The sequence below is a fragment of the Nicotiana tabacum genome, chromosome 4 (assembly GCF_000715075.1).
Source record: "Nicotiana tabacum cultivar K326 chromosome 4, ASM71507v2, whole genome shotgun sequence".
In the NCBI taxonomy this organism is placed as follows: domain Eukaryota; kingdom Viridiplantae; phylum Streptophyta; class Magnoliopsida; order Solanales; family Solanaceae; genus Nicotiana; species Nicotiana tabacum.
In genome coordinates, this window is record NC_134083.1 from 142088329 (window position 1) to 142115117 (window position 26789).

A 26789-nucleotide genomic window follows, 5' to 3' on the forward strand; every position below is an offset into this window, starting at 1 on the left:
TTCACATCCCAATCTTGTACACTTGTTTTTTGAAGGTTGACGTCGGTAGAGATTTGGTGAACAAATCAGTCATATTATCACTTGAACGGATCTGTTGCACATTGATATCACCATTCTTTTGAAGATCGTGTGTGAAAAATAACTTTGGTGAAATGTGCTTTGTCCTATCCCCTTTTATGAATCCTCCCTTTAATTGGGCTTTGCATGTTGCATTGCCTTCATACAAAATTGTGGGTAGTTTGTCACACTTCAAACCACATTTGTCTCGAATAAGGTGTATTATAGACCTCAACCATACACATTCTCTACTTGCTTCATGAATAGCAATTATCTCAGCATGATTAGATGAAGTAGCCATGATTGATTGTTTAGTCGATCGCCAAGATATGGCAGTGCCTCCATATATAAACACATAACCTGTTTGAGATTGAGCCTTGTGTGGGTCAGATAAATACCCAGCATCGGCATAACCAACAAGATCGGGACTGCAATCATTGCCATAAAATAATCCCATATCGGTAGTCCCTTTTAGATACCGCAATATTTGTTTGATTCCATTTCAATGTCTCCTTGTAGTAGTAGAGCTATATCTTGTTAAGACATTAACTGAAAAAGTTATGTCAGACATTGTAATGTTAGAAAGATACATTAGTGCACCAATTGCACTAAGATATGGTACTTTGGGACCAAGAAACTCTTCATTATTTTCATGAGGTCGAAATAGATCTTTATTTATATCGAGTGATCTCACAACCATCCGGGTACTCAATGGATGTGCTTTATCCATATAGAATCGCTTTAAAATCTTTTTAGTGTATGCTGATTGATGGACAAAAATTCCATTTTTCATATACTCAATTTGTAGACCAAGACAAAATTTTGTCTTTCCAAGATCTTTCATTTCAAATTCCTTATTTAAATAGTCTATTGCTTTAGGAAGCTCCCTAGGAGTTCCAATGTTATTTAAATCATCAACATACACGACGATTATAATAAATTTAGATCCGGATCTTTTTATAAAGACACAAGGACAAATTGAATCATTATTGTACCCTTCTTTTAACAAGTACTCACTCAGGCGATTATACCACATGCGCCCTGATTGTTTCAATCCGTATAAGGATTTTTGAAACTTTATTTAATAAATATTTTGGAAACCTTAATATGCTTCAGAACAATTTAAATCCTTCAATGATTTCCATTATACGCATATCACATTTTTCTTGTATTGCAGATTAAAACCTGAAATGGCGACATCCACCACAGGAGAACATGTCTCTATATAATCAATGCCAGGATATTTACAAATCTTCTTGTGACACAAGTCGTCTTTATGTCTATCGACTTGACTTTTTCTTTTCCGCACAAGAACACATTTATACTTTCACTGACTTTATACTTTCAGGTGTGGGGACTATCCGTCCAACTTTATATTTTTCAGGTGAAATCAATTTTCATTGCGTATTTTTCATTTGGCCAATCATTTATCTGTCCAAATTTTATGACAAATTTGAGATCAAGATCCTCGTCAATATTAATAATATTGAGCGCTACATTATATTAACAATATCGCCGACGATCATTTTATATCGGTTCTACTATTACCCAATAAAGACATAACTTATTGAGATCTCTGTATCTTATTATTTTCAGGTACCTGAGCCTCTCCCATGAGGTCTTATGAAGTATTATGTCGTGGTGCTCTTCTAAAGCACTTGCCTCCTTATTATGACCATCTTGAACATTTGCTCATCTCCTTCTTCAAGGAGTTTTATCTTTGGAACCGATTAGTCTATTATGCTTCATGCATGCCATGGACTCTATTCATTATGAACTTTATTTTATTTGGAGCATTAGCAGCTGAATATGACATTTAGCTTTGGGTCAGCAAATACGTCTGGCAATATTTTACAAATGAATTATCACTTGAACTTCAAGTTCACATTTTCTCGTACGAGAATATAGATGTACTCATAATAATTCATTACATGCATTACTTTTTCAGCTGCCTATTTTCTCCCCCTATTGTTGGGATCACCAACACATATCCCTAGCCTTATTTGGGGATCCATCTTTGTGCATTACGGTGGAACAATTAAATCATATAGCACATTCATATTTCTAGATGGAAATTATTTGGTTCCTGACCCTGAACCGATTGTGATAGGGAGAACTTATCATAACTTGGCTAGATGCGTACAAGTGCTGTTGTATATTACATAATACATCACATACCAAATTTTATTTTGGCAATTTTGTTCTCATAACCAATGGTTTAGATATAATTGGAGGCATACAATTTCTGTTAAACCAACTTAGATTTAAACTAGTATTATCAAGATAAATCATCATAATTTATATTCTGGAACCGTGATCTAATAATTTGAGCAATCAATCTTGCAAAAGCCAAACTGCAAGTTGATAACAAATGCACATGTGACCATAGAATATATGCATCTATTAAAATCTTGCAAAAGTAAACGGTCCACATGAAAGGTGACTGTGCCCATATATTTATCACCTTTATTCGTTCTATAAATCAAGGGATTCAATCCCAACCTTAACTGGTATATCATGAGAATAAGCAGCAGAAGAGAATTCTTGAAGAATCTTATATTTCTTCAATATATGCCAATATAATTCTCAATTAATTTTTCGCATCATAATTGAACCGAGATGGTCAACCGGTCATGCCAACTAATATTTATTTCAGTAAACCTCTAGTTTATTTGTGGCTTGTGATTGCATCATCATGCTTATACTTGTGTAGTACAAATAGAAGAAAAGTCAGGTAACCTTTCATATTTACCAGGTATGATTACAGTAATATAAAGATATTCAATCTTCTTTTCATTTATAGTCTCAATATGCCAACTACGTTGGCTAATATATTTGTAAATTAAAATATTTCTTTTGAGACTTACTACAATATTAATGTCATGAATAATTTTATTTATCCGGGTAGTAGCAAGTTAGTTCTTTCAGAGCTCTTAACTGCTTTTGTACTACAAGATCTTTTGTCACACCATCCATATAATGAATGTCTCCTTCACAAAGAGAATCATATCATAATAATTGTCATGTTCAAAATCATCATAAGTAAAATAATTTCTTGCTTTAATTTTGCTTTTAATAACTTTCATAAGGCTTGACAAAATATTTTGGCGTATCACATGTATGCGACCAATGATATATTCATATAACTACACAGTAATATTTATTATCTTTCTTTGTCTCAAACCTCCCTTAGTGGTGAGTTGTAGTATTTATCCAACTATGCACAAGTACATTATTAAGCATAATCTTTATCACATATATATTTTCACATTCACTTTCAGGAATGAGTACGCATTCTCAATGTTTATCACAAGTCACATTCTCTTCAAAGAATGGAGTATAATCATACAATGTGCTTTATTTTTTTATTTTTCTCATACCAATTTAATGGTAAACATTGTCTTGTTCTCCCTTTTATAATTACCATAGTGATAACTATTATTATTTTGGCCTTTCGCACGCCCACATTCATTGGTCAATCACTTGTCTTTATTTAGACTTATCATGCACTGCTATCACATTCACTTCAAGAATGGAGTAAATCAAATGAGACAAGCTTCATGCTTTTTCATGAAAAATACATTATTTTTCTTTAGTTATTATTATTATTATTATTATTATTATTATTATTATTATTATTATTATTATTATTATTATTATTATTATTATTATTATTATTATTATTATTATTATTATTATTATTATTATTATTATTATTATCAATATGGTGCATTAGGACTCAAACCCAACGTCTTACCCATATAAAGGCATGCTAGGCCATAATGCGTTGGAACTTGAATCCAACGTCTTTTCATCAACATAGTGCGTTGGGACTTGAACCCATCGTCTTACCCTCAATCTTTGGCATAATAGGCCAAAATTCACTAGGACTCGCACTCGAGCCTTTAAAATATTATTACTTCATAATTATAGGCATAAGTAAATTAACTTTCAAGAAGACATATATACCTATTTCAATCTTGAAACAGTTCCTTGCAACAAAAATGCTAGTTATGTTTTTTTAAATGATACAATCACTTTTATATTTTAATAAATTAATTAGGAGAAAGGTGCAGATAACCTATAACCACTTATATTTCAAAGACTATAAGAACTTCACCAAAAAAATCTAATACGGAGGAATGAGCCTTATGTTTCCAGCAAAAATATTTAAGGCTTAATGTATAACCGTGACTATTATAAATTATAACTATAATGAGTTTATATTGATTGTATATTTGAATGCCAAATTTGTAAGGTACTGTAAAATCGCCTACATATTTGATAATTTTGCTTTCAATGAAATACACCACGTGATGGTAAAAATATTATTACTAAATTACCTTAATAATTATCTATCATAGTATGTAAACGGTCAGAACATATATATACGTTGGAATATTATATAAATTATAACTATAATGAGTTTATATTGATTGTATATTTGAATGCCAAATTTGTAAGGTACTGTAAAATCGCCTACATATTTGATAATTTTGCTTTCAATGAAATACACCACGTGATGGTAAAAATATTATTACTAAATTACCTTAATAATTATCTATCATAGTATGTAAACGGTCAGAACATATATATACGTTGGAATATTATCTTTGTCCAAATAAAGACATACCTTTCTAGTTCTTTATATATTATCTTTGTCCTATAAGAGATGTAGTAAATAAAGAAATAACTTTTCAGTTCTTTATTTCACTGGATACAATTGAAAAAAATATTTTAACTAAACACTTCACATAAAGTTAATGCAAAGATATGAAAGTATGAATGAGTTTAGATGGATGTAAAATTTATCTTTGTATTATCATCCAAGACATTTTTCATTGTACTTGATCTCATTGTCTGCTTGTAATTTACACAGTCTTGACGTAGAAGATCATGAAATAAGCAATTCGTGCTGATAACGTGTTATAAAATAAAAGTAATTTAGTAAAATATGAACAAGACATGTTGTTATGAAATAAAAGCAATTTAGTAAAACATGAACAAGAAATAGAGATAGAGAGAATGAAGAGATTTTCTTCTTCAATTGTGTGTATTTTCGTATCTATTACAAGGCTTTTATATAGGCATGAAAAGTGAAGAAAAATATGTCATTGAATATGTCATTAAGCATAGAAATATGTCATTGAATATGTCATTAAGCATTTGAGAAGATCATGGAGGAAGAGTAGACATACACCATAATTTGATTTTTCTTATAACAAGCATTATAATTTATTAACAGACCTTGAAAAATCTTATCAGGGATATGAAAGATTGGAGAAGACTTTTAGACTTTTCACTATACATGATAGAAAAGGTTGGAGTAATAACAATTGAAACTTTTATATATCTTACAATAAGATAAATAGAAAAGTAGGGAAAGGGACAAAAAAGATTGAGGAAACTACGAAATTTTATCCATATGATCCTTAGCAACACTGGTACAAATGGGGAAGAAGGCTTAAAATTGTTTCCACTGATAGACCAAAATTGTTTACAAACAGCTGATGATATCTTCGGAATTGCATTCATCACTGCTCGAGGTACGTTGCTCTTGGCGAGTTTAAATAATTGAGAATTTTAAGCTTTTCAAATTGCTGAGCACAATGTGTTTTCAATCTGCAGGTTATCATTGGAATTTTAGCATTAGTTCTCTGGTCAATGAAAGAAGAGAATAAAGAAATCAAGGCATGCATATCATAAAGAAAAAGAAGATAAATAGATTGCATATATATAGTACTAAACAACTAAAATGTCTCAAAATCTCATCAACAGATTCAACAAAAAAAAACTACATGACTTGAACAGTCAAAATACTAAAAAAAAGTTAAATATAGAAGCAAACAAAACAAAAGAAAGGAAGATAAACTGATGGTGTAGTATACTAATCCCATCTCTATGTTGGCTTCTCTGGAATAGGAATTTCCTAGAACATATTTTTTTTTTTGTTTCTTCCTACTAAAATGTGAGGATCTTAAATCACAAAACACAATATCATATATAAAACAAAGCACTATCATTAATTTGAAAAGTGCAGCTAGCATTATCATTATACGCTAATAGGAAGCTCAAGCAAGAACTACTATTGTATGACTGAATCACATTAATTACTAAAGCTCACAGTCACTATGCTTCTAATGCAAAAACTTTCTGGAGACAAGGATGTAATTAACCAAAAGAACGTATTATTTTGAAACGTAAAACTTCCTAAAGCTTTTGAATATTGGAATAATGTCAGAGAATTAATAAGATGGAGGCCTCTGCTTAAATTTAGCTGTAACCTTTATCGGGACAGCCTTTTCCTACCAATTTTTCTGCCACCACAAGAACTCCTTAGCAATAAGATAAAGAAAAAAAGATTCCTACAGAATTCTTTCCTAATTTCGCAATCAAATTTGATAAATATAAATAACCACATTTGAAGTTTTTCATTGCATACCATGTGTACTATATAAGTCGACCGGAGAAGAATTTTTTTGGCTATATATATTATCAAAATTCACGGAAAAACTAGCTCAAGATAGTAGAAATAACTTTTGAGTTTCTTAATTGAGTCTTCAACATGACTCATGAAATCTAACATTGCCAATACAAAGCATAAAAATACTGATTCCAAATCACTAAGAAACTAAAAAATCATCTAGTTATATTCAAGTTTTTACCGCCAAAAGACATTGAATTTCCAAAAGAAGTTGCAAGTACTGATGCTGATGAGGTTGCTCCAAAATCCAAACGCTCCAGTTCCAAACAATTGTTCCACAGAAAGATCAATTCCAATTATTTTTTACTAAAACAAATAAACATTAAACCGATTCAAAAATACAATGTCTAATATCCGATATATTTTTGCAAATAAAGAAAGAAATTAAAATATGTGTTGAAAGAAGATGAATTCTTGGCCAAAGCAGTAAAATCAACGTAAGGATTCGTTGCACGGTCATCAGAAGACATAGAACTCGGCGTTTTAAATTGAACCAATTCAGATATTGATCTCTATATAATACTTATAGAGTAACGTATATTTATACGAATTTTGAAAGAAAAAAACTTTTCATATTGAAGGGAAACGAATTGTTAGCCAGAGCAGAGAATAACCGACATAAAAATTTGATTAAATTACCTATTTTTTGCTCTTACTCGCCAATTTCTTCGATTTATTCAAACCATTCGCCGAGAATGAAAAGTACGTAATATTTTATTTCATACTGATACTGATGTTGCGCAATCAATGGGATAGATTCCGATTGATGTGGAGAAGATAAATATAAGGCATGAAGATTTTGGGTTTGAAACGTTTGTAGTTTGTAAAGAATATTAAAAGACACGTCTTTTCTGATTCAGGTTGAGACATATTTTTTAAAAGTTTAATAATTGAGTTTAAATTCCTAGAGGTAATAAATAAATACAATCCCTCATCAATAAGAGATGCAACATTACTTTCTAGGTCCCTGCATAGATAGATGTTTCAATGAAGTATATCATTCTTGACACATTAGGCTCCAATTTAAAGCGGTTAGCAATAATGTTATATTGGCGACGGCAGAAGAGCAATGCAATTATTGATGTGTTAGAAAGGTAAGAGATTTAGTCTTTGGACTGGCATTGCTTGAATTGATGTGGTGAAGGTTACTAAGGTTATCAGAGGCGGATCCAAAATTTAATCTCAATGAGATCATCTTTTAAGATTTTAAATATTGAACTCATTATATTTTTAAAATTATGACTTCATATCTACTATTTGGGTCAAAAGTTATTGGTTCAATTCAACCTGTCAGCAATACACTTCATACGCCCCTGAAGGCAAATTTATTGACTACAAAATTCTCACTATCGATAAAGTTATTACCTGTAAGTATCTAATAGCATGTTTCACTAAGTTTCTCCTCAAGCCAAAAGTAATTTTTTTTTAATTTAAAAAAGTGCTTTTTTATCAATTTAAGGTGTTTGGCCAAGCTTTATTTGGGGGAGGGGAGTGTTTTTTGGCTAGAATCAGAAAAAAATAGTTTCTCTCTAGAAGCAAAAGCAGTTTTAACTTTTCTTTCTACCAAAAATACCCTTAGCAAAATACTATATATACCAAAATAACAAACTATTAAATAATATATAATGACTTTTGAGATGAACTTTCATATTTATTGAATGATTTTTTGATATATTGAAATTATCTTGAAAGGATAAAGTACTTTTCAATTTTATTTTTATACTTTACATAAACCAAATAAAAAACTAATTATTACCTTTAATAATAGATATTTGTGATTATTTATCTAATTATATAACATTAACTATTAAGCAAATCTCGTCATGTCTTTATTCGTAATTTCACACTTAAAAGACATTTTTTGAAAAGTTTGGCCAAACACAAATTATTTTTCAAAAGCGTTTTTCAAATTGTTTAGTCAAACACAAACTGTTTTTTTTCGAAAGTACGGTCAAGTTCCCTGCTACTTCCGTAAATACGCCTTGGATGAGTTTTTAAAATAATCACTTCCCAAAATAAGCTAGCATATCAGCAGCCGCATCATTTTACGAGATTTATTAGTTATATATCTGATGCCACTTTATTTTATGCGCTCTATGTTTGGTATACTCTGCATACATTAGTTTCTTCTTAACTCGATATCTTCTTAGAAAAATTAAAATCATTTAGTATTTGCAAGAAAATAGGCATTTCTCTATTTTGACTATTGTGGTTTAAGAAAACAAACAAAAAGATTGTACAATTTATCTTGTATATTAGAATCCAAAAAAATGAATATATGAAGGAATCAGATATGCAACGTTACCTCCTCAAATCTTACATGAGAGTTGGACATTTCCAACCCTTTACATCTTTGATATTTCCATAAAAAATATTTAAGTATGAATTCCTAATTTACAGTATTAAGTCTACCCGATATATCTTTCTCGTCAATTATTAACAGTATAGCACATCAGAAACTTTTGCAGGTTTCAAAAACTTAAACAACAAAAAGTAATCCAGGAAAGAGGTTCATATAACTTAGAACTAAGATGAACTACCTCTAAATTAGCAAAAGCTTCCCCAAATCTTCCAGCTCAGGAATAAAAAGTTCCAGTTTGAGATGGACGAGCCTTGCCATATAAACGTCAACTCTATCTATATTCTATGCTATCAGCAGTATATTATTTCTTAACTTCTTTCAGAGTGTAATTTCTGATCCAAACTAAGCTAATTCCACAAGGAGCTGAGCCTTGACGCAAGTTTTGCACTCTTGTAATCGTCGCGAAGTTGAATAAACCTGAGTTTGCAGACACAAGAAATGTTATCCTAGGTTGAAAAACAAAGTAAAAAAGAACTCAAAAAACTGTCCCTTCTCACAACCATATACGGAATACAAGTCATTCAACCTTTTTGGTGTCTACTAATCATAAAACAGATTTTTGGTTATTAAAAACTGTGGTGGACATTTCACTTAAACACATGCATAACATGACAAAGAACATAATTTTTTCCTTTTTTGGAAAACTCCACGGGGAAACCCGCAGCCACTATCTTTCGGGTGCGCACCGGGTAACATGCTCACTATGCAACAGCTCGCAAACCACACAGGAGATTTAAACCGCACTAGGCAAGCCCGGTGCGACGAGCTCTGACTGAGGAGGCTTCTGGTGAGGGGAATCGATTCCAGGTCTTCCATGTGGGAAACCACTCACACAACCCACTCAGCCACCCCTTGCGGGTGACAAAGAACATATGTCATAGAAGTAATCATGTGAGAGATCTGCAGGAAGCACAATGTAGATTTGTGCACACAGTGTACAAGAATATGTCAACATCTTAGTTACCTTTGAGCATCTTTCTTAATGCTTGGAGTTCCCTCAAACAGCGGGCCAAGACTTTCAGGAGCAACAATAAACACATTTGCGATGCTGAAGCAAAAGACAGGAATCATTAGGGGAGAATATATTTTGTATAAGGCCTACAATTTTCAGTACACTTGCAACTTACATTCCGAGCTGTTCAAATTTCTCATCAATCTGGGGGGCATTGAAACTACGAACAAACTCGCCATATTCTGTTATATCGCGCTTCAAACGCAACCCTCCACTGCACAAGTCAGAGAGAAATTATGTCAATTAACAGTAACATAATAAATAGATGAAGCAACTTTGAGCAAATGCAAATCATAATTTGATCTGTGCTATGAATTGGCACAAAAAGAACATCAACATCACCCTTCTCATTAGCTAAACTAGCATTTTAAAATTTTTTGATTTTTTGTTGGACTTCTTTTTTCTTTTTCTCTATTCTTCTACATTTTTATCACAATTTCTGGGGATCAGTCTTGAATCACCACAATTCCAACATATATTGTCTTTAGTGGGATCTTTCTCTTGCATAAAGATCTGTGCCTGATTACATTACATTGCCTAATTATATCATGGTTAACCTTTTATTTGGCTCCCAAAGAAGATTTAACTATGAAATATTTTCATAATAATAATAATAACAATAATAACTATGAAATATTTTCATAAGAGAAAGGAATTACCTAGGATTGAAAGTGAGCTTTTGCCAATGGTTAAGCAACGCTTTGTGCAAGCGATTCCCCTATAAAAGATTTTAAACATAGAAAAACGCAGTGTCAATACTAGATAATAACTATGAAATATTTTCATAATAATAATAATAACAATAATAACTATGAAATATTTTCATAAGAGAAAGGAATTACCTAGGATTGAAAGTGAGCTTTTGCCAATGGTTAAGCAACGCTTTGTGCAAGCGATTCCCCTATAAAAGATTTTAAACATAGAAAAACGCAGTGTCAATACTAGAAATTCTGATTCAAAGAATACTAAATACGGAATCAAAAAACAGTTGTAGATAATTCGAACATTGGTGAACTGTCAGATACAACAGAAAAGCATAGCACTAAATGGATGCGAGAGCCAAAATTTTAGTTTCATCCCAGCATTCATATAACAAATGTATGGAGGCACCCTTAGCAAGATCAATTCAAACAATTGGTGAGTCTGAGAGTTACAACTTACACGCTAGGGCATGTTTAATGTCATTAAAGTAGATTATGCCAATTCAAAAAAGCTACTGAACAATTTCCAAAAACAGAATTCCTTGAAACTACAAAAATAGCTGATTGGGGCAAGGATCAATTGTCATACGTCTAGAAACAACATTGGACCGGGCAATTTCAAGAAGAAAGTTAGACTTGACAGATAATTATGAGAATAGTTCCAACATCAAGGGGTTGGACTAAGAATAAGAGCATTAGCAGCAAGAAGAACATTAACATACCAATTCAGTCAGGAACGCTTGTTTGTTGAGCCCTTCCAATCCAGTGAATGCCGACTCAAGAACACGAGAAAGATATGCAACAACACTGGTCAATCGAGATATTATCAGCACAGGATAAATGAGGAAAGTAAATATAGATAGAAACGGACATCAATTTCAGAGATAAGGTCAACTGAAAGTTTGTATTTTTTGTGTCAAGAATATGATATTTTTCTGCTTCTGAATGGGAGCAATATAAAAGACCCCAGATTAACATATATGCATCTTGTAACTAATATATATAAAGATTCACCATGCACAAGCACTTGTTGGCCTATGGTCGGGGATAATGCCATCATCAGGTGATCGATAATCTGTTGCTTTTTGCTCGGTTGACAGTAGCCTTTCCACCTGATAACAGTCAAAGAAGGGGAAACACGGTGTCAAACAAAATGCTGGTTTGAGAGCACATACACAAGAACAGGAAAATTTAAAATAGTTGGTAAAAGTGATCAATAGGATGTTTTGCCTAGGGAGGATAAGGTGTCCACATATAGCACATATCAAGCCTATACACCAAAGCATATATTATGAAGCACAAACCTCAGCCATGACAGTTTCAATGCACTGTTGAAGCCCCTTACAGGCAACATTCTCTGCACGAGACATAGCTGTTGCCATTTCTTCACTGGAAGCAGCATGAGCACCATCCACAGGAAGCAAAAGCCGCGATAAGGAGTTCACAAAATACTGAAGAAAAGCAAGACTTTAGTTGCAATTGAGTGTTTCAAGAAGCATAAAAAATAATCTAATTACAGTTCAAACCAACCCACCTGCTGCAAAATAGCCACACTGCTTCCACAACGTTGCACAGAGAGCATGAAAGATCTGAAACTGCTTTCGCCAGCAGCAGCTGCATTTTCTGCCTACATACCACCAAACATATCATAAGCCAGCTGGTCATTCTCTACCATTTAGATGTTATACAAAGTACAAACTTTAGATCACAAAAAAAGACAGAATAATTACGGCAGAAGCAGCTGCTGCAGCAACTCTTCGGCTAACACTAGTTCCCAGCAAGTGCTTTTCCCTTAAGGCAGCAGCTACAGTAAGACCATCTCGGGCTCTTTCAAGACCTCCTGTTATGTACTGACTGACCTGCGAAAGGCTAGAGTAAGGAAAGCAATTGTACCACAACAACTACTAGTGCCTCAGTCCCAAACTAGTTGGGGTTAGTTTTATGAATCCTCAATAACCATTTCTATTTGGCTTGTTTCATTCTGTACTCAATAATTCGTCTTTTAGCACAAATTAGGCCTTATCCAACTAGTCATCGCTACATATAAACATAATATACATACCTGAACTGAAAAGACTCTTATCAAACACCAGATGTAATGCAAGTGTACCAAGGACGAGGACCTAATGTAAGTGTACATACCCAGGACGAAGACCTAATGTACAAATAACAAGGGTACTCAATATGTGGGCACGTTGTGACTTGGAGACCAAACATTCACTTCCATATAACACTGCAGGTCTTATGACGTTTTGTAGAACTTACCTTTTACTTTGGCAGGTAAACTCTTATCACATAACATTGTTGTAGCACTTCTCCATTCCAGTCATCCTTTTCTAATTGTCTTACAGCTTCATCTATTTGAATTGACTGCATTTAGGCAACACAATGCACCTTATTTCACCTTATATCATTCTTCTTATGCTGGCTAAATTTGTGGTGTATATTTATTTTTTTGTTACTTCTACTTATCCTAAATCCATTGCTCTCTAGAGTGCTTCTCCATAATCAAGATTTTGGTTGACTTCTTTGCTAATTTCGTCGATTAACACACTGTTTGCAATTAACATACGATGGAATCCTATCTTGTATACTATTGATTAGCTCATTAATAACTAGGGTAAACAAGTATGGTGCAACCCATAATTATGGGAAATTTCTTTGTATCTCCTCCCACTCTTTTAACACTTGTCAAAGCTCCTTTCAACCACAATAAAACAAAAAGATATTACAAAAATTGAATGGGACTCTTGCCTTCATCGTCAAATATGTTTCTATACAAATTCAAGATAATTTTCACAATAAATGACAAGTAAAGCGAACAAAATAACTCCTTAATCTTCACTAGAGGAATTGCTTACATGACTTCTCAATCTGAGAGAACTGCAGAAAAAATCAACTACAGAAATTTGGATCTATCATATACAACAAACAACAACAGCCGAGTGAAATCCCACAAGTGGGGTCTGGGGAGAGTAATGTGTACGCATACCTTACTCCTACTCCGGAGGAACGATAGACCCTCGGCACAATAAGATGAAACGAGACAGTGTAGCGGTAACAACAAAGGAGTCCAGAAAGATAACACCAGCAACGTAATAACCAGAAAATAGAGAGAAAAGTAATAACACTAAGCAGTAACAATGGCACAGTACTACAGAAGCGATGGAATAATATGGACACAACAAGAGCCACTAACATCCTAGACAAAACACTTCCAGACTAGCTTTCTACAACCTAACCTACAACCCTAATGAAATACAATCCTAGACAAAACACTTCCATTGCTCTCTAGAGTGCTTCTCCATAATCAAGATTTTGGTTGACTTCTTTGCTAATTTCGTCGATTAACACACTGTTTGCAATTAACATACGATGGAATCCTATCTTGTATACTATTGATTAGCTCATTAATAACTAGGGTAAACAAGTATGGTGCAACCCATAATTATGGGAAATTTCTTTGTATCTCCTCCCACTCTTTTAACACTTGTCAAAGCTCCTTTCAACCACAATAAAACAAAAAGATATTACAAAAATTGAATGGGACTCTTGCCTTCATCGTCAAATATGTTTTTATACAAATTCAAGATAATTTTCACAATAAATGACAAGTAAAGCGAACAAAATAACTCCTTAATCTTCACTAGAGGAATTGCTTACATGACTTCTCAATCTGAGAGAACTGCAGAAAAAATCAACTACAGAAATTTGGATCTATCATATACAACAAACAACAACAGCCGAGTGAAATCCCACAAGTGGGGTCTGGGGAGAGTAATGTGTACGCATACCTTACTCCTACTCCGGAGGAACGATAGACCCTCGGCACAATAAGATGAAACGAGACAGTGTAGCGGTAACAACAAAGGAGTCCAGAAAGATAACACCAGCAACGTAATAACCAGAAAATAGAGAGAAAAGTAATAACACTAAGCAGTAACAATGGCACAGTACTACAGAAGCGATGGAATAATATGGACACAACAAGAGCCACTAACATCCTAGACAAAACACTTCCAGACTAGCTTTCTACAACCTAACCTACAACCCTAATGAAATATTAAGGACACAACTGGAGCCACTAGCAGCCTAAAAAAAACACTATCAGATATATAATTTACTCTCTATGAAATTCTAAGGTCAACCCGGTGCACTAAGCTCCCGCTATGTGCCGGGTCCGGGGAAAGGCCGGACCACAAGGGTCTATTGTATACAGCCTTACACTGCATTTTTACAAGAGGCTGTTTCCACGGCTCGAACCCATGACCTCCTGGTCACATGGCAGCAACCTTACCAACTACGCCAAGGCTCCCCTTCACCTTCTATGAAATTCTAATTCAATTATTCAACTCTCCAATAACATGATGAAAGCTATAAGATGGCATCAACAGGAGCAAACTCTAAATGTAAACAAAGATGATGAACTTACCTGGTCCAAAAGGCATGTGAAAACAACTTTAACACTAGCAGCAAGTGTAGCAGGCTGTATACAAAACGTAATGATCATTAAGTTTCTTCCTGTAGGTTTCTAACTGAGAAGTAAATCAGTTGATAAATAGATCATGTCAAGAGAATGGGATTCTAAGTGTACCAGTGGAAGACATTAAAAAAGATAAGTAAATACGACATATTTGATTACTACAAGAATTAATGCTCTACAATTGTCTTTATATACATATTGCAAATTGAGGACATGACATCGTGAAGCTTAAATTGAAGCCATTGAAAAATTAGCACCAGCTCTCCTCAATTTTCCATGGATAACTAGCATATGCATCAATGAACTTATGAGGCTGGTCTGGGCATCAAAGGAGAAATGTGATAAAAGTGTGAGATAATAGTCCTTCAAGTACTTGTTTACTAATTAATTGAATTCGTTCTCCTCAAAAGATGAAGTAACATGCAAGTAGTAATTAGTAAAATTGACAAGACTACTGACCCAGGTGTTATTGTCACAAAAGATAACACTAGTAGAACGTTTGCATCCTGTTTGCATAATAATGTTTTAACAATATCACACTTTGCTGAAATAAATAACAAAACACAAAGTCTTCTACTAAATACAGTGGAAGCACAGAGGCGACGTACATATAGGAAACAACATCCGACACTTCTGTTTTTTGGTATCCAGTGTCCAGCTGAGATGCACATACTAGCACATGTGATACGATTATCCAAAGTGTATTTTGCTGTTACATTAATTATAAAAACCTTTAAATACGAGCATCCAGAAAATGGGTATGTAAGGGAAATTTTAAATACTCAAAAAGTAGAAGAGAAAAGAATACGACTCTAGGACTTGGGAGTTAAAGCAAATAGAAGGTCTAAAACTTTTACTGACAGAGGGATTCATACAAGCAACATTTGGCGACAAATTTCTAGGCTGTTGTTCAAAAACTCAAAAAGTAATTGATGGTTGGAAGATACAGTTGGGAGAAACTTTAATGGATGGGAGACTTATAGGGTCCATATGCTACTACAATTGATAGAAGCTGGCATTGGATGTAAGCGCAAAAGACTCCTTATGGTAACAAGCTAAATAGGATGGCAGATACTCACTTAAATCTTGTTATCAAGCTCCTTAGAAAAATTAAACCAGGGAACATGGTTAATTGGCCAGCGAGAATGCTTTGGAGAACTGGAGCCCCAATAAGTGTCTTGACTGGGATGTTTAACTCTACATGAGGCATATCAAGCTCAAAACAACTTGCACATAAGAGTATTTAACCTATATAGTGGCGATATTTTTATTGAGGATTTGGCTGAATCTGCAAAATGTACTGTCACACCGTAAATTTACTTGGCAATCTGGTATATTTTTTTGAACTTTAACTGAATCCAGTGCTGACGCTTTCAGTTGATAATCAGTTGGAAAGGAAAAAAGCTAAGGATCAGATGCAGGCATAGAGAAGAATTCCTTTATCTGTATTTTGGACAGTTAGGATAGAAAGAAACCATGTGTTTCGGGAGAAATCAGATAATTCTCTTGTAAAGTTTAGAATTTTTTTCAGAATTAATTAAGAATTTGGTGTAAGAGAATGGTTGCAGATGACATAGATAAAATGCTGGATTTTACAGATAGCCGACATACTTAAAGGGACAAATCCATCTATTTTGCATATAGCCAGTGCAATCTTTATGCTGAGGTCCTTTGAATAAAATGTATTTTTCTTACAAAAGAAAGCATGGAAGAGCCTGTCACTCCCTCTGTATGTATAAGCCAACTATTGGTTTTCACTATTCTACCGACCTTTCTATGAACTAAATAATTTGTTGATGTGATACGGGAATCTGCGTTTACAAGATGTCCAAAATAGAGAATCTTGCGCTTTCACTATCAGCAGTCAAACGGCCTAATTTTATAGCCAAATTCTAATCTGACTAGCCCGCGGCATCTTTTTTAAGAGAAGAGGTCAAAAACTCGATTAGATTGCAATGGATATGGTGTGAACGAAATCTACTCAGGCAATTCAACAAGCCTAATGCAATAAATAGTTCCCTTTAGTGTGCCAGGCAAAGGCAAAAGATTGAGAGATGATGAAGGTGCAGCTTCAGCAAGATCTTGAAACATGTAATATGTACCTGTAATGAAAACAAACTGCATCTGGATGTTGCTTCTTCGTTCCAGCGAACAAACTCTGTCACCACAGCTACAGAAATTTCCGGGTTAGAAAGTGCCATTGAAGCACCTTTTGAGCGTCCAATTGTCCCAGACGACTCTGAGGACAGCTGGCTTTCACTACGTAGTTCGTCCATCTGCAAATTAAAGCAAGAAGTCTGTTCAATATTGTTCAAGAGCAGGTTTCAGTAGAATGATATCCTACAGGTGGAGAACTTTCATAAACATCTAATAAGTTCAGAAGTGTCTATTATTACAATGACAATGTGGAGTTTCAAGATTGTTTAGTGCTCTCCAGAGACAGGTAGCCTTGTCAGCTACCGTGCAAAAATTCATGCAAACTAAATTTAAATTGGCGGAAGCCAATGTGGAGTAAATCTTTTGCAATTTATATGGCACCTACTTGGTGCTTTGGATCGGAAGTATCTCAAGGTTCCCAACAACCAGTTTATACCAGAATTTCGACAACCAATAAATTCTTTCCTTTATTTGTTATGATATATTTTACTTCAGGAGTTTTGATTATTTATATCATGAAAAATAACTTCTTTCAAAATTTTCTTCTTCTACTTGAGCAAAAGAGAGAAATGGATTCCTTAAACAAAAACTTGGAGTGACAGACTGTTCAAAGAGAGAAACTGCCACACACCTTAGCTTTGTAAAGTTGCTTAAGAGAGGCTTGCTCGCACTCCACGTATATGTCTTTGTGTGGTAGAAACAAAGACTCAGTCAAACCTGAACCAGAAGAAAAATGGAGATGACAAATATAATCAACATAAACAAAGTCGGTCAAAGAAATGAGAAAAGGAAATAGTTTGTGATCAGGACAATCTATATTGGCCTTGTGGTTAAAAAATACTGAGTTGCTTCAAAGAATTCAACCACAGCGGCAGGCCACAGTTGCTTCAGAACCTTTCACTAACTGTCCAAGTTGAGAGATTTTAGAATGAAGGCTTAAATCATCCATTTACAAGTGTCTTTGTAAGGTAAATCCTTAAAGTACCATTTTGAAGCAGCACATTCTCTAAATTAAAAGCAGCCAAATGCTGATTTTGGCACTCGGTACCTCTGTTAAAGGTTATAGCACATGTATTCAATTTCAACAGCTACATTCAAGTAATAACAAGATGGTAAATGGTTACTTTTTATTTGTACCTTCAACATCCAAGTCACCACATCCTACACTTCGTAAGTCCTTAGAAAACTCTTGTGTCTTCTCATATGCAACGGCCAGCAATCTGAGATACTTAACAAGGCAAGAAAAGAGTCAAAGCCCTTAGTTTCCCTTTTTGATAAGTACAAAGGAAAACACAATCTCCGTGACGTCACTTACTAATACAAGTCCACCTTCTTCCATGGAAGGTGGGTTAACAAGAGATGGTTTCTGTAAGAGCTTCTCTAGAAGTTTTGGAACACGATCCTCCAAGACACGCTGTTCATAATCTCAATCAATTAGTCACCAGTTCCACCATTTCACTTTCTTTTCTTTGCTATACTCATTCAGAAAGCACTTTGCTGGAACGGAAACAATCAGAATATATAAAGTACAGCAGACAAATTGGAGGAAGCTCAAGACATTCATCGATAGAAATTGTCTACTTCTAAAATAACCAATGCCATGTCAAAGCACGTATGTTAATTGTTAATCCTTCTACGCATATATTGCCAAAGCTATTTAACAACATAGCCTGAGCTAGCTTAATTTTTTCAGATACAGCACCATCATACAAAAAGAAGATAAAACTAGGACTTAAACTGCCTCAAAAAGTATTAATCAACCGTACCTGAACTAATATCGACATTACATCCTTAGGGGAAGGGAAAACTGCTGCTATGGTGGTTGCTTCTTTTCGCACCGTGTCTGGAAGAGAGCATAATGTGCTAAGATTTACAAGGAATATATTTACAAGAGAAACACCTTTTTTCTAAACTTCAATCAGATTAACCTGTAATCTCTTTAAACATTGAAGAAAGTCCCTTAGCAACATTGCTAGGGCTGGGTTGGGCACCCTCATCACCAAGAACCAATTTGGCATCCGCATTCATCACCTCAATATCAAACATTGGACGTAATCCTACGTAGTGTTGCATGGCACTGGTACCCCTGTTAAACTGTTTCGATGAACGAACATGTCAAAAAATGAAGAGTTCTTTTTGATATTTGGTACATAATTCAAAGAAAGAACGTTTCAGATGTTTCCAATGGAGCACAACCAAAACTTTAAGAGACTCTGACTTGTCCAGAATATGTGAGCAAAGAAAAAGTAATCCCCTTAAGTTATTCATACATTTTGATCAGCTGCACCTTATACCATTTTTCCAGTAAGTTTCATAAAGTAATAATCTGATGAAAGAACTTTTGACAGGTCTATTGAAACTGCTTGATTTTACCTGTGACAAAATTTTAGCATATTCACCCATCCTAGTCAAATCGCGCTTCTGTGTAGCCGCATCAAATCGAGCTAATAATCTGTTTTCCAACTCTACAGGTCACCAAATAAGAAGATGACTTAGAATGTCCTTCAAGATGAAAATGTGGATGCGACATCAGAGGAAACACACACAAAAGGAAAAAAAAAAGAAATAGACGCTTTAGCTACCAAAAACCATCACAAGTAGAAAGAAAAAAAACTAGACATTCATACCGCGAATGTAGAAATCTAGAACCCCACTAGTAACAATTTAGATCTTAAAATGCAGTACTGTCTGTCAATCTCATAAAATCCATTTGAAACTAAAGAGACAATACCCCAAGTAATGGTTGACAAAATTAATTTTTACAAGTTTAAGCAGATCCACAGATCTTCACAGATGTAGCTACTTCTCCCCATGAAACTTTTTGAAATAAACACCAGTAACCTGAGCATGAATAAAAGGCATTGGTAACTCAGATGCCCTTTAAATGTACACTACCCTGCTATGATATGTCAAATTTATGTTTATTGTAAAAAATATTCAGGACTGTCACAAGTTGAGCAAATTCAAGTTAATGGCTTATAACTCAGAGCTTCAAACTGAACCATCCACTACAAAGATCAGTACAACTTCAGATTCAGAGCAGTTTGATCTTTGAAAGAGCTGGAACATAATATTCTGGTATTCATTATTCCCTTACTTTAACAACAAATGTTTGATTGACCTCTTTCCATGTTCTTTTCTCCTCTTCTTAGAGATACAGATGCACTAAACAAAAGTCCCAACATCCTTAAATAAAACGACCTTACATCTTCCAAAAAGAAAAAAAGTCAAGAGACATGTGAAAAAGGGCAACACATCGATGATATGAGTTTCATAGGTATTGTGCATGTTCATTGTTCCCGAACATGCTTCGTGCTGGACCATCCAAAGTATAAGAACCTTCTGCCTTAGTTATAATTATAAAGTCCGTCACTTAAAAGTCTTAAGCACTTCCATTGGTGTCAAATGTTCCATGCCAGACAAGAAAATCATTGTGTCAAACAACAATGTTATAGTCTAAAATTTTGATAAAAATTATAATTAGGTGACATAGTTATTGTTTAGTGCTTCCATCATCAATATAGAACCCATTGCGTGATAAGACGCAGGTCTTATTGCCTTGGTGCCTGGACTGAAGCACTACCTAAGCGAGGTGAAGCACTTAACCTGTTCAGCACCTAGGTTTATGGCCTAAAAATGCCTTTTTGTGAGCCATTGATGACACTGCCACTTGCTTCCCGAAAAGAATAAGGTAACCATAGAAGCTTATCAACTGAGGAAGCACAGTGTGAGAATGCGCATATCCTAAGAAGTATCTTAAAAGGGTTCCTCTAAGAGTTGTCAAAAGGTATTTAAAACTCCATCTCGTGTTTCTACTGACGAATAACTACTTCTGCTCTACTTTTTTCATCAGCACAAGTTCAATCAAATATTCTTCTCCTTAAACATAAAAGTGAAGTTCCAGCAGTGGATTTAGGTTCTTCATTTCTCCTTGAGGTAGCTTGTGAATTACTAGCTTGTCAAGGAGAACAGCAGTTGCAAACTTAGCAGTATTTCAAAACTATTTTACAGCTCTTGAAAAAATTCATGAGGAGCACCGAACCACAAGTAGTCAAAGAAAAGAATTGTTCACTGTTGTACCATTGCAGTACTCTTGAAGGTTTGAGATAGCAACTTCCAATCCTTTACTTGAAGTTGCATTGCCAACAGCAGAGGAGACAGTTGTTTTTTGTCTTCCAACATCTTCATCAGCAAATGATCCTGAAAACAAATGAAATGTGATTATATCCAGGGGAAAAAATCTTAGTGTTACATATCAAAGATGAAAATCTTCAGACGAAGGATATATGATTAGTCACTCAAATCCTTCCTTTTAAATCAAAAAACAAGAGAAATGTAAATGGCTAAATGCAGCAAGAAAAATTCTCTGTTGTTACAATCCTCAATCCCAAGTATTGAATCAGGGATCAAGACATTGCTTTTAGTTGTACAAAAAGAAGAAGCTAAACAAGTGGACGGCAAAATCCTCTAATATCCTCACATATTAAGGACATGTTGCGAAGTAAATATATTAGTGTTTTTACTGATAATGAAAAACAAAACCTAAAGCAACATCACCAATGGGAGAACAGGCAATTATTGAGAGAATTAAGTCATTAACCTAAACCAAAGGGCTATCAAGTTTCTCCATCGCCACTCTGAAGTAAACTCTCAGGCAGTCCCACCACCTAACCCCAAAAGTAAAAGGACACAGAGCACCCAGCCATTTGTGTCAAGTATCTCAAATGTGATGGCTCTCCACAGAAAGAGGACTAGTGAACCATTACATAGTTATCACAAAACCAAAACCTGGTATTTGAGAGATATAAGTTGTCTGAGAGTCAGAAACACTGAGCTTTCTCTGGTAAAAGTAATTAAAGGAAGCAGAATATTGCTAATTGATTTCCAATGAAGGCATCTAAACAACAACAACAACAACATACCTAGTATAATTCCACAAGTGGGGTCTGGGGAGGTAGTATGTACGCAGGCCTTACCCCTACCTGGCGAGGTAGAGGCTGTTTCCGATAGACTCTCGGCTCAAGAAAAGGTGAAAAGAGAGAGAAAGGAAGAAGACGAAGAAGAAAGAAAGAATAGGGGGACAAAGGACGATAAATGAAGGCATCTAAAGTCACTTTTATTTTTTGTAGGCAAAGGAAAACCAGATGGAAATGCCCCATACAGCCAAGCACCTTAACTATCCAAAACAGGAAAGCTGAAGTAAAAGAAAAAAAAATGAAGAGGCATAAGCAGCCAAGCAGGGGCATTTCCTTAATAGTAGCTACTAGTTACAACCAGTTACCAAGTTTGTCCTTAAGAAGGTGAGCTCAACTGAAGATTGTAAAACAAATTTTGGTGAGGAAACTTCACATTTATAGCTTTGAGAATATCCAGAGAAGGGTAATAATATTACTTAATTTCTGTGCAATTGAAGCAGCTTCAGCAACGCGGTTATCATCAGTAAATAAAGGAGAAAGTGCTGTCAGGTCTCCTGGACTTCTATTGAACTCCATCAAGTACTGTTGAATGCAAGTCAATGTAATACCGTCAATTTTTTTTTGTATAAAAATAAACACAAAAAAGAGATTCTTAAGCAAAGGATGAGTTTATGCATTGTGCACCATGAATGAGATGACTTTCAGATGGTTATTCATCAAAATGTTACCTTTATGAGCTCTATCGTCTGACTGGCAGATTCTCTCTGCGTATCTGCACTCTGACCAGCAACAAAGGTTCATTAATACCAACTTAGTCTCAACTAACTCAGGAAACAAATTGATAAAGGGAAAATTAAAAAATTTAGAACAAATGTTTTTCTTTTTGTCCTCGTAAAAAGTGGCATTCTTTTAACGGAGGAAGAACACTTAAGTTTTTCTGGGAGTAATCAAATCTTACTTTCTTACTTATGTATCAGATAAAAATAACCCAAGTCATGCATTTAATCAATTTCTTGCAACACTAGCAAAGAACAAAATAGCGAAGCTAATTAAGCAAAGATAATATTTACCTGCAAGTGATCTCCTATTTTGGCTGCAGTATGACCCACACTGGATATACGTGAATCTAGACGTGCAAAGCTACCAAACAATCCATCTACACCTTTTTCCAGCTGCACATTTTAATACTAATCAAAGCTAAGCTCTCTAGGCTTTCGTTAGATCAATGTGTATAAAGAAGCTCCATGTACCACGAAAGATACTGAACATGATTAGAAGTTCAATTTGAATAAAAGATGATGTGAGAGGCAAATGAGGAAACAAATGGTTCAATCCTGCTTTCCAGAGAGAAATATAGTAAGCACATCAAGTACATTTTCACATCATAGAGTGTCATTGAACATGTTTACTAGGACACTACTTTGTTCTTTAATTAGTCAATTCTAGTTCCATGAATTCCCATGTTCTTCCTCTCAAAAAAAAAAAAAAAAAGAGAAGGATTCCATGACAGGTGAGCTAACGTTTCCAAGCAATAACCGAAAAGGTGTTCCATTAGCAAACTAATGATTTTATCTTGTGATGCCAGAACTAAACATAAGCGTGAATTTCCTGGTCTTACTGACCTCAGCAAGTGTCTTACGGTGCTTCAAGTCTTGGACAGCAACTTCTTTTTTGAGATTGTTTAGTTTACCATCAACCTTACACCAAAGACAAGGGCTTTAGATAAAAAGTATTCAGAAAGAATAAACCTCAGTGGATCAGCACAATGTCCTTTACATATACCTGCCTTTTGAGATCAACCAATTGGGTGCTTGAATTCTTAAATAAAGATAATAAAGCATCAACTTCAGGGAACAATGGGCTTGATAGTCCTTGAGCTGATTTTCCTGCATTTGACCGCAAATTCCCATTTGATAGTGCATCAATTCCAACGATGTTCCCGTGACTTTCTGATGAGTCTGCTTCTTTTTCCAGATAAGAAGGCAATAGCTCAGTCACCAAGTTACCAAACAAATCATCAAATGAAAAGTTTCCCTGCATAATCCAATATAGCACATTGCTAACAATTAACAATTGAATATTTTAAATTAAGTTTGGATTATTTTCCACTCTAAATGATGACTGAGACATCACCTTGAAATCATCTACATCAAGAACTAGTGGATTAGAGTCAGAAGATGCAGATTTTGACATACGATTAGCCTGCGATCCATCTCTAATCTCTTTCATCTAGTCCACATGAAACATGATCATTTGACAAACAGCAAAAGTGAGTAAAAATTAGTACAAATATGGTGCATCAGAGAGAAAGCATCATTATTCTCATTGGCACCAGAAAATTCATTACTAAGTGATATTAGTGCATGATTGACAGCCAGTAGAAACTTAACAATAAAGATAAGACAAATGCCACAAAAATTGAAGAAAATATTGAATCTGCCCAAATACTTCTATGTCGGGTAAAAGTTGATCGGATGATTGTGGATGTAGATCTATTTTATGTCAATTTCATCTCTTATTTCACATATTCTTTGGAATAATGCATTTTCATTTGAAATCTTCCCTTTTTTGCTTAACCTTATCATGCTTGTCCAAGTAGCTGGTATTACACAAAAGTTGAACATCATAAGGGCTTATAACAACATTGTTAAGAAAATGGATCCCGCACTTAACTCAACTCCAATAGCTAGCTTAAGTGGTGAGAGTTGTTCAAAAACCACATAAGAAGACACTTAACCAATGTAGAATTCTAACACCCCACATAGTCAAGACTGGACATGTGGACTATGTCCCGAAAACTAGCTCAAGTGGTGACAATTATACAAGAACATATAAGGATACTGCAACCCATACTCTTAACCGATGTGCAACTCTAACATACATGGATTGGAGGGTCCCACTGCTCTCATAGGCTTGAATAGGCTTTAATAGGATATACAACAACAACGACCCAGTAAAATTCCGCTAGTGGGGTCTGGGGAGGGTAGTGTGTACGCAGACCTTACCCCTACCCCGAGGAGTAGAGAGGTTGTTTCCGAAAGACCCTCGGCTCAAAAATATTGCAATTGCAAAAGCCAATTCTAAGAAGCAGCGACGAAAAGAGCATATAGTGTAGTTGAATAATGACTTGCATCTTTTTGCCCGGACTACTTTGGTTACCAACGGTTCAACTGAAGATTCTCCTACTCACTCTTCTTTGAGATAAAAGACCCTTTCGTTCATGTATTGCTTATAACCATGGTGAAGGGAAGCCTTAACGTAACTGGTAAAGTTGTTGCCATGTGACCAGGAGGTCACAGGTTCGAGCCGTGGAAACAGTCTCTTGCAAAAATGCAGGGTAAGACTACGTACAATAGACCCTTATGGTCTGTCCCATCCCCGGACTCCGCGAATAGCGGGAGCTTAGTGCACCGAGCTGCCCTTTTATTGCTTATAACCATGTCATAAACTGTGAGATACTGTTAAGAAAATAGACATTGTGTCTAACTCAATAGTAAAAGCTAACTCATGAAGTGAGAAATTTCCTAAAACTATATAAGGAGACAACGGTTATGGGGCATTTAACACCTTGCATACCCAGATTGGACATTTGAAGCATGGACAACAAAACATGAGACAACATAACATGAGGGTCCCACATTAAGTAAACCAAGAATAGAGTCGGGTCTAGCTCTGATATCATTTGAGAAATAGAACACAAGAGAAATAGTTTATGGGAATGCGTACGCACGGAATTTCAACCAAGAGCTGGTAAAGCATATTTCTCAACAACCATGAACTACATTGGATTGGGAGATGGATATAAAATCATTATAACCCGACTATCCCCGTATAACTAGCCTTATTTGGTACATAGAGTAAAGTCCTTATATGCATTGAATCATAGGTTTAGAAAAGTTGATGCTACAGAATAAGCATAGCCCATTAAAATTGTAAATTTGGAGATAGCAAAATCGCCCATCAAGAACTGCATTTTATATAGTAATTATCTGGAGAAATCATTTGTATTTTGATTTTTGAAATTTGAACAAACACAAAGCTTATTTAACTTACCCATCTAAAGTTTAAAAACATAAACAATAATGCATACGAACTTTTTAAACTTAATTTTGTATTCTCACCGTACGTTATGCAATTCTTGATTCTTCTTAAATTGCTGCAGTGTTAATGTCTACTTAGCATTGATGAAGAAAAAGGGACGATGAGAGGGAGCAAGATGATGACATATTGAATCTGCAAGTACGAAAGTTTCGCGGAATCGTAATACTACTTCAAACCCATTAAAAACGTTCCACGTGTTTATCTGTGAAGAAATTTTATTTTGTATTTTTCATAACAAACATAATTTATGCGAGGCATCTCATTATTTGACAAGTGAAGACATTTATTAATACATGAAAAAAAAAATCAATTAACAAAAACAAGGGTTGATGAGGTTCTTCTACCTTTAGCTTTTTAATTTTATCCAAAAACAAAATTTAGTTTCAACCTTGCTTTTATGGTAAACAATTTATTCACCCTTTATATATTGAAGCTCCTTTAATAAAAAAGGATTTAATTGGTTATGAATTTGAAAAAGGGTAAAAAGAAATGTCAAAATTAACAAAAGAAAAATGC

At 34.6% G+C, this 26789-nt stretch overlaps 1 protein-coding gene across 3 annotated transcripts; it reads right to left on the reverse strand.

The window, feature by feature from the left end:
* Positions 1 to 9059: 9059 nt before the first annotated feature.
* On the reverse strand, positions 9060 to 26432 carry LOC107812624 (exocyst complex component SEC10b-like). 3 transcript variants are annotated; one of them, XR_012708983.1, is made up of 26 exons: positions 26299 to 26432; positions 24306 to 24401; positions 23955 to 24206; positions 23795 to 23869; positions 23243 to 23344; positions 22901 to 22951; positions 22649 to 22754; positions 21337 to 21456; positions 19630 to 19721; positions 19185 to 19350; positions 19023 to 19099; positions 18572 to 18670; positions 18394 to 18484; positions 17888 to 17973; positions 17202 to 17375; positions 15049 to 15102; positions 12347 to 12475; positions 12151 to 12243; positions 11921 to 12067; positions 11631 to 11728; positions 11339 to 11423; positions 10758 to 10816; positions 10575 to 10633; positions 10031 to 10129; positions 9868 to 9951; positions 9060 to 9320 (listed from the first exon to the last, which is right to left on the reverse strand). XR_012708983.1 is itself a non-coding variant. In XM_075252554.1 (24 exons), the coding sequence occupies exons 1-24, from the start codon at positions 24399 to 24401 to the stop codon at positions 9251 to 9253; spliced, it is 2505 nt and encodes an 834-aa protein (XP_075108655.1). In that variant the 5' UTR covers positions 24402 to 24523; the 3' UTR covers positions 9060 to 9250. The 3 variants fall into 3 exon arrangements, 1 of the variants encoding a protein (XP_075108655.1); XR_012708982.1 differs by having other exon boundaries at positions 26294 to 26423; XM_075252554.1 differs by lacking the exons at positions 10575 to 10633; positions 26299 to 26432 and having other exon boundaries at positions 24306 to 24523.
* Positions 26433 to 26789: the final 357 nt, after the last annotated feature.

Excerpts from the sequence above, each read along its gene's own strand:
- LOC107812624 (XM_075252554.1), bottom strand. The coding sequence starts at position 24,401 with ATGAAAGAGATTAGAGATGGATCGCAGGCTAATCGTATGTCAAAATCT. Across the intron at positions 18,485-18,571 it reads AAGAAGGTGGACTTGTATTA|TATCTCAGATTGCTGGCCGT; the intron begins GTAAGTGACGTC and ends TGCCTTGTTAAG. Across the intron at positions 10,130-10,757 it reads AAGCTCACTTTCAATCCTAG|TGGAGGGTTGCGTTTGAAGC; the intron begins GTAATTCCTTTC and ends TGACTTGTGCAG.